The 9,322-nt window shown below is 41.8% G+C and overlaps 1 protein-coding gene across 1 annotated transcript; it reads right to left on the bottom strand.

Annotated features, from left to right (window-relative positions):
• Nucleotides 1–793: 793 nt before the first annotated feature.
• Nucleotides 794–4,223, bottom strand: LOC124677599 (transcription initiation factor TFIID subunit 10-like). Its single transcript, XM_047213573.1, has 6 exons — nt 4,035–4,223; nt 3,896–3,960; nt 3,537–3,599; nt 2,136–2,193; nt 1,985–2,035; nt 794–880 (listed from the first exon to the last, which is right to left on the bottom strand). The coding sequence occupies exons 1-6, from the start codon at nt 4,182–4,184 to the stop codon at nt 800–802; spliced, it is 468 nt and encodes a 155-aa protein (XP_047069529.1). The 5' UTR covers nt 4,185–4,223; the 3' UTR covers nt 794–799.
• Nucleotides 4,224–9,322: the final 5,099 nt, after the last annotated feature.

Raw genomic sequence — 9,322 nt, 5'->3', positions numbered from 1 at the left:
AAGAGCATCACAATGAAGATGCAAGAATGGCACCACCAAACTGCCACCACCGCAATCAGGAAGAAACCAATCCACAACCTCATCTTCAACACAACAAAATGAGGATCAAGGCAATGCAAGACCTCCTCCTCGCAGCAACAATCATGATGATGCACATAGATTTGGGAAGCTAAAATATACTATGCCCAAGTTAAGGGAGAAGATGTCGAGGCATGCCTATCATGGGAACTTGAGGTTGACCAAGTCTTGCGCACCCAAAACCAATCTGATGAGAAGAAAGTGACTATGACACCACTTGAGTTTGAGGACTATGCTAATGTGTGGTGGAAACAAGTGACCCTACAGCGTGAAGATAACCTTCAAAAATCCATTGCAACCTGGGAAGAGATGAAATGGAAATGCATGCTCACTTTGTTCCATCACACTCGAGCAGAACACAAACAGATAGTGGAGGCCATTGTCAATGGAAGAGTAAGTTCCACCTTGTACTAATCCAGATCATATATGAACATAATACAAAGTTAACCTAATTCAACCAAAACTTTGAGAGTGTCTTATTAAGCCATCATTAGGATATCGATACTATATTATCATAAGTACAGAAGCAAAGGTAGAAATTAAGTCCATAATATATCAAGTAGATACTTAATGTTTTGTGAGTATAACGTTGCATAGAGCTATCCTCGCAAAAAATATCGTTGATTTGGGCAAGGACACATGCATGACCGTTCATTTATATGTACTGCATAGAGCTGGTCTCAATGGATTCTGGTCCTATTCTGAACAAGCAATCTCGACTCTACTCTTCTCTTGTTGAAGGAGCCATCCCTGCTGAAGGGCTGTCCGCAAAGTACTCAGGGTGCTTCAAGTTCACACCATGCTGAAAAAAATCACAGAAGCGCAAATCAGAAATGAAGCATGCATCATGTGCTGCATTTCTTACAACAACAACAACAACCAAGCCTTTCAGTCCCAAACAAGTTGGGGTAGGCTAGAGTTGAAACCCATAAGATCTCGAAGCCAAATCATGGTTCCGGAACGTGGATAGCTAACTTCCACGCACCCCTGTCCATGGCTAAATCTTTGTCGATATTCCAAACCTTCAGGTCTCTCTTTACAGACTCCTCCCATGTCAAGTTTGGTCTACCACGACCCCTCTTAACATTCTCAGCATTTCTTAACCAAAAAAAAACACAGCATATATTGCATTGTCAGTATAAGCTGGTTCGTAAATGTATATTGTACATCAATGTGCTGGAATGGTGTCCAGCAGCTATAATCTAGAGCTAACATCACGATAAGTAGGATTTTAATCTGACATGACCATATTTTCGAGATAGATTTTGTCATGCGAGTCACAAATGCTAGCTTCTGATGTGATTTGTTGCTGTCTTGCTGATAAAGTCCAGACTGAGGTGTGTCACAAAAAAGCACATACAATGAAAACTCAGAGATTTATTTTGAAGATATGCGGCTAGTGGCTACATGGCTCTGCAAGGTAAAGGATGCCTTTTCGGTGAATTTTGGCTAGAAGTTTGGGGCAGAAGGTAAATTGATTCTGAACTTCGAGGAGCGTAATCTTTGCCATCCTGACCAGTGACATGTAACTAAAGATGATTAGGATACTACCATGCTACCAACACCCATCGATAAAAGAGCCACGTTTCAAGCTTTGATGAGTGCCATCATCCACCCCTTTCTTCAGAATTTTTTTAGTTTGTATTTGTGAATTTATAGGGTTGTGAGAATTTTGGAGCATAAATGAAAATATGATATATTTGGACCAACATCAAGCAATCTTCTTAGTCTAAAACGGTTAACTAAAGCCAGTCTATGCTAGTGAACTTTTGCAGGGTTACAAGTGCAGGGATTCAAGTCCTGATAAAAAGTAACTGGCTATATTGCTATCCTGTGTCCAAACCAGATAATCTGCACCATCAGGAAAAAATATTCAGAGATCAGATATTGTCAGAAAATGGCTTACCTCAAGCAAGGCTTTAGAAAGATCATCCATTGTCAATACAAGACGTCTATCCTGAAGTATCATAAAACTTGTCATCACAGAGCACTAAGGATGCTATGCTTGATGCCATGCTAGGAATAACATAAAACATTCAGCTGTCAAGTACAGTCACCTTCGGTTGTTTGCTCTTGTTGTCTTTGATAGGTGCTGCTACCCTGGCTTTGCAGTGCCTAGTTTACAGGAAAGAATCATGGAACAGCAAATTAGTGTCCATGCTATACTGCATATGAGTTGTGACTTAGGACATAATAGACCAAAAATAGCTTTGCTTTAAAAATAACATAATGCTGCTACACTTGAAACTCCTCTGGGTTTTTGATATAAATAACAAATTAGGTGAACCATAGTGCCATGACTAAGAAATAAAATTATGTTGTGCAATCCTTCATACATTAAAAGAGGGATAGTAAAGGATAATTAGTAGGGTTTTATTTAGTACAATTTCAATAATATGAAACATAATATGGTAACCATATGAGAATTATTTTATAACAATACATCCTATAGAGACACAAATAAGGTCATCAACCATACAGTCATGACTAAGAAATAAAAATATACCATGCAATTCTTCATAATTTAAAAAGAGAGGTTGTAAAGGATAATTAGTAGGGTGTTATTTAGGGATTAAATGCACATCTAAAGCAGAAATTCCGAATATTCAACTTAGTTGAGCTACTTTCTATTATACTTAAGAATTGAGATGCCGTGTTCTGTTTCATGACTTGATCAGGAGAAACTGACGGGGGAACTTGATAGTGGGATGCAACTGAACTGGTCATTTCTCAGATTCAGTAGGACATTGCAACAAGTTTTGGACCATTCAGCCTTACCAAGAACTCGAGGAGGGGAGCAGTAATGGAGCATTGGAGTGGCTTGGGTAACAGGGGAGGGCCTCAGAACTGAGTTGATTGGCATATCGGCAGTCTAATAGAAAAAAACTAACCTTGGAAGGAAATCGAAAGATATCGTATTTTAAAGGTTCTAACAGAATATAATGGAGTACTAATACAACATGAGAAACTCCTCTTTTTGTACCACTCAATATGGAAAGAACCAAAAATCCATCATCACTGTCCACTGTGGCATGGTAATTTGCAAGAACAGTGTTATTACATAGTTAATTAATATATTGTTGTATGATTGTATATCCAGCGATTCTTAGTTTTAGTGACTTGCCTCGAAAGTTAAGGAACATAAGTACATAACATCTAGCAGTTGGAAAGGCTAGAAAACTGCTGTTATCAGAAACAGAACATAGTTGATGACGCAGGGGCTCAGATTGTTAAGAACAGATCAACAGATAACTAGGAACATAAAATGTTCTGACAAACGATGTATTCATATCTCATCATTGTCCATGAGTAAGTCTGCTAGGGTACTATATGGCATATGCTATGTGGAATACTATATAAGAAAAAGTTACAGGAAAGGAAAATACTTGTAAAGTATGCACAACATACAACTGCATTGAGTTCAAACGAACAAAAGAATGACCAGTAGATTCACATACTGGAGAGAATCGCTTGCAATGTCTGAGACAAACTTTTGAGCGGCTACAGCAACCAACCTCGTTCTGTAGAACAACACAACAACAACATCAAATCTGTGTAACTGTGTAACTCATGTGGGCCAATAAGGCGATAATCACCAATACAAGTTAACGGGAGGATGAATGGCAATTTTATTTCTGACTAAAGCAAGTTGCTAAAATAACCACCCAATGTGGCTTCATTGTTAACATGCATCGCGAATTTCAGTTAGATTTTCCTCTAATTGAATGGTCCTAGAGCAGCAAACGAGTCTCAGCTGAATTACCGATTCAGCCATTAGGTCTTTTTGGAGATTGAAGGTGTAGCGATCAGTACTTACAGGCGTAGGTCGGGGGAGTGGAAGCCGCTGCGGCCAAGGTAGTGCTCCACCAGCTCGTCCGGAATCTGCCGCGCCACCGAATCAAACGCAGAACTCGGTGAAATGAGCGGGTATAAAGGGCACGAGGGCGCCACCGTACCGTGGGAGAGTAGTCCATGAGGGAGGAGAGGAACTCCGTGAGTATGGCCTCGTCGTCGTGCCGCCCGTCTCCGCTTCCGCCGGCGGCACCCATGGACGAGGGGGCACCCGGGACCATCCCGCCGCCTCCGCCATTGTTGCTTCCCATCATCAATCCTCCCGTCCGCCGCGTCGCTGCCTTCCTCCAGAGCAGGCCTGGCAAAGGGCAATAAAGGGCCAGCACAAATAAGCCCAAGATATCAGGCCCAAAAGTATTGCAAGCGCAGAAGACTTACCAATTTTATGGAAATAGCTAAATACACTAAAATCTATCAAAAAAGATATCTAATCTAAATACAGTATAATCAAATCATATATACTATTCTTTAAGTGGTATCCCTTTGTTGGTTGAATAAGTGCTATTACCGTGGCATAAACAAAATAGTGAAAGATGCTCCCTCCGTATAAGAATATAAGACGTTTTAGATTACTAAAACAGTGTGGTATAATGTTTTATAATTACATACAAAGGGAGTAGATGCTACTTTACGTCTTGAAAAGCTCGGCCAAATGGATTGTGATTGTAATTCTCGAGATCCTGCTATGCTTGAGGAAGTGATGCTGCTATGTTTTTATCCGTCATTCTACTTCCTTCATATAGTGCACGAAACAAATGAAAGAGTAAACGAGTAGAATTCCGCTAAAAAATCCAAGTGAAGGAGGAATAAAATGTTATTTCCCCACTAAATTATACTCACTTTGTTCCATGAAGAATGTCTAAGATATATAAATACATGCTTGAGGAAGTGATACTGCTATGTTGAAAGAATATTTCCCGCCCTTTTGGGTTTTGTGTGTTTGATGTCAACATAGGTACATATTTATGTGTGTTGATGTAGATAGGTACATGGTTTTATTCTACATACATGGTTGGTGGTTTGATCTGTCAAAACTGGACTTATTGCTGCCTTTTTGCTCCTGGCGGAAGTTCCGCCCAGATGCTCCTGACAATAGCATCTCCGCGTTTTTCACGAAGAAGCTCGGCGGAAGTAGGCCGGAAGTTCCGGTCAGCGGAACTTCCGTCCCACTTCCGGCCAAGTTTCGAAAACAGCGTTTTTGCTTACAGTATGTTCCAGGGGGTATTTCTCCCAATTCCGGAAGTAGGTCGGAACTTGGCCGGAACTTCCGGTCACCGGAAGTTTCGCCCTTGTTCCGCCTGCACTCGCTCCAGCAGCTTCTCAGATGCGATGTGATCCAGCCGGAACTTTCAGCCCCTGCGGCCGGAACTTCCGGTGTTACACAAAACGTGCATAACGGTCAGATCTGGAGCATCTACTCATATAAATAGTTTTCTTCCTCATTGGGACAAGCTGCTCATTGATCCCAAGTTCATCCACCATTAGAGCCAACTCAAGAAACACAAGAATCACAAGATCTCCTCCTCCAACCAACCAAAGCAATTGATCTTTGGAGAATCGAAGGAGAATACCCCGATCTACATCTTCACCAAAGCGATTTGCATTTCCCCCTCATATGCTTGAGGGCCTTTTGCTAGTGTTCCTCTTTTGGAAATCCTAGTTTTTTGTGGTTGGTTTGTTCTTGTTGTTGTTGTATTGTTACAGATATTGGGAGCCTCCAATTTGGTTGTGGATGTGTGCCCCAAGAACCTTGTAAAGGCTCGGTTTCCGCCTCGAGGAAATCCCTTAGTGGAAGTGGGCTAGGCCTTCGTGACAGTGCTCACAGGAGACCTGAGTGAAACCTTCGTGGCGTTGGTCTGGCTTTCGTAGCGACCACACTTCTCCAAACGTAGACGTACCTTCTTTCAAAGGAAGGGAACTACGAGAATCATCTTTGTTTCCGCGTGCTCCACTCTCGGTTACCTCTATCCTATTATCTCCTATATATATTGTCTAGCTATATATTGCTTAGTTGTTGACCTTGTCATATAGGTAAATTCGCATAGTTGCATATCTAGAGACTTTACCTTTGTGTCAAGCCTAAATTGAAAAAGAACTAAAAATTGGTTAGCACCTATTCACCCCCCCCCCTTCTAGGTGCGGCATACGATCCTTTCAATTGGTATCAGAGCCTCGGCTCTTATTTCGGGATTAACCGCCTAAGAGTATGTCGGACGAGGAAGGGGCGGAAGGGGCCGCTAAGCTAGTCTCCATGGATGATCTCAAGTCGATTGAAACATCTTTGAGGTCCTCCATGGAAGCTCAAATCAAAAGTCTAAAGACAATGATTTCCGGGCTTATGTCGCCGGTCCCCCCCCCTGATGGCGTGTAACTCACACGTTCGTTGGGAACCCCAAGAGGAAGGTATGATGCGCACAGCAGCAAGTTTTCCCTCAGAAAGAAACCAAGGTTTATCGAACCAGGAGGAGCCAAGAAGCACGTTGAAGGTTGATGGCGGCGGGATGTAGTGCGGCGCAACACCGGAGATTCCGGCGCCAACGTGGAACCCGCACAACACAACCAAAGTACTTTGCCCCAACGAAACAGTGAGGTTGTCAATCTCACCGGCTTGCTGTAACAAAGGATTAACCGTATTGTGTGGAAGATGATTGTTTGCGAGAAAACGATAAAGAACAATTGCGATAGATTGTATGCGATGTAAAGAATAGGACCGGGGTCCACGGTTCACTAGAGGTGTCTCTCCCATAAGATAAATAGCATGTTGGGTGAACAAATTACAGTCGGGCAATTGACAAATAGAGAGGGCATGACAATGCACATACATGATATGATAAATATAGTGAGATTTAATTGGGCATTACGACAAAGTACATAGTCCGCTATCCAGCATGCATCTATGCCTAAAAAGTCCACCTTCAGGTTATCATCCGAACCCCTTCCAGTATTAAGTTGCAAACAACAGACAATTGCATTAAGTATGGTGCCTAATGTAATCAATAACTACATCCCTAGACATAGCATCAATGTTTTATCCCTAGTGGCAACAGCACATCCACAACCTTAGAACTTTCTCATCATCGTCCCGATTTAATGGAGGCATGAACCCACTATCGAGCATAAATACTCCCTCTTGGAGTTAAGAGCAAAAACTTGGCCGAGCCTCTACTAATAACGGAGAGCATGCAAGATCATAAACAACACATAGGTAATAACTTGATAATCACCATAACATAGTATTCTCTATCCATCGGATCCCGACAAACACAACATATAGAATTACAGATAGATGATCTTGATCATGTTAGGCAGCTCACAAGATCTGACAATGAAGCACATAAGGAGAAGACGACCATCTAGCTACTGCTATGGACCCATAGTCCAGGGGTGAACTACTCACTCATCACTCCGGAGGCGATCATGGCGATGAAGAGTCCTCCGGGAGATGATTCCCCTCTCCGGCAGGGTGTCGGAGGCGATCTCCCGAATCCCCGAGATGGGATTGGCGGCGGCGGCGTCTCGGTAAGGTTTTCCGTATCGTGGCTCTCGGTACAGAGGGTTTCGCGACGAAGGCTTTAAGTAGGCGGAAGGGCGGAGTCGGGAGAGTCACGGGGCCCCACACGCTAGGGCCGCGTGGGCCCCCTCTAGGCCGCGCCGCCCTAGTGTGGCGGCGCCCCATGGCCCCACTTCGTCTCCCCTCCGGTCTTCTGGAAGCTTCGTGTAAAAATAGGCCCCTGGGCGTTGATTTCGTCCAATTCCGAGAATATTTCCTTACTAGGATTTCTGAAACCAAAAACAGCGAAGACAAGAATCGGCTCTTCGGCATCTCGTTAATAGGTTAGTGCCTGGAAAATGCATAAATACGACATATAATGTGTATAAAACATGTAGATATCATCAATAATGTAGCATGGAACATAAGAAATTATCGATACGTCGGAGACGTATCAGCATCCCCAAGCTTAGTTCCGCTCGTCCCGAGCGAGTAAACGATAACAAAGATAATTTCGGAGTGACATGCCATCATAACCTTGATCATACTATTGTAAGCATATGTAATGAATGCAGCGATCAAAACAATGGTAATGACATGAGTAAACAAATGAATCATAAAGCAAAGACTTTTCATGAATAATACTTCAAGACAAGCATCAATAAGTCTTGCATAAGAGTTAACTCATAAAGTAATAAATCAAAGTAAAGGTATTGAAGCAACACAAAGGAAGATTAAGTTTTAGCGGTTGCTTTCAACTTATAACATGTATATCTCATGGATAGTGTCAATGTAAAGTAATATAACAAGTGCAATATGAAAGTATGTAGGAATCAATGCACAGTTCACACAAGTGTTTGCTTCTTGAGGTGGAGAGAGATAGGTGAACTGACTCAACATAAAAGTAAAAGAAAGGTCCTTCAAAGAGGAAAGCATCGATTGCTATATTTGTGCTAGAGCTTTTATTTTGAAAACATGAAACAATTTTGTCAACGGTAGTAATAAAGCATATGAGTTATGTAAATTATATCTTACAAGTTGCAAGCCTCATGCATAGTGTACTAATAGTGCCCGCACCTTGTCGTAATTACCTTGAATTAACACTGATCATCATTGCATAACATATGTTTCAACCAAGTGTCACAAAGGGGTACCTCTATGCCGCCTGTACAAGGGTCTAAGGAGAAAGTTCGCATTGGATTTCTCGCTTTTGATCATTCTTCAACTTAGACACCCATACCGGGACAACATAGACAACGAGATAATGGACTCCTCTTTTAATGCTTAAGCATTCAACAACGATTAATATTCTCATAAGAGATTGAGGTTTTATGTCCAAACTGAAACTTCCACCATGATTCATGGCTTCAGTTAGCGGCCCAATGTTCTTCTCTAACAGTATGCATACTCAAACCATTTGTTTGTAAAAACCGCCCTTACTTCAGACAAGACGAACATGCATAGCAACTCACATGATATTCAACAAGGAGTTGATGGCGTCCCCAGGAAACATGGTTATCGCACAACAAACAACTTAATAAGAGATAAAGTGCATAAGTACATATTCAATACCACAATAGTTTTTAAAGCTATTTGTCCCATGAGCTATATATTGCAAAGGCGAATGATGGAATTTTAAAGGTAGCACTCAAGCAATTTACTTTGGAATGGCGGAGAAATACCATGTAGTAGGTAGGTATGGTGGACACAAATGGCATAGTGGTTGGCTCAAGGATTTTGGATGCATGAGAAGTATTCCCTCTCGATACAAGGTTTAGGCTAGCAAGGTTTATTTGAAACAAACACAAGGATGAACCGGTGCAGCAAAACTCACATAAAAGACATATTGTAAACATTATAAGACTCTACACCGTCTTCCTTGTTGTTCAAAACTCAATACTA

The sequence above is a fragment of the Lolium rigidum genome, chromosome 7 (assembly GCF_022539505.1).
Source record: "Lolium rigidum isolate FL_2022 chromosome 7, APGP_CSIRO_Lrig_0.1, whole genome shotgun sequence".
In the NCBI taxonomy this organism is placed as follows: domain Eukaryota; kingdom Viridiplantae; phylum Streptophyta; class Magnoliopsida; order Poales; family Poaceae; genus Lolium; species Lolium rigidum.
This window is presented reverse-complemented; position numbering and strand designations above follow the sequence as displayed.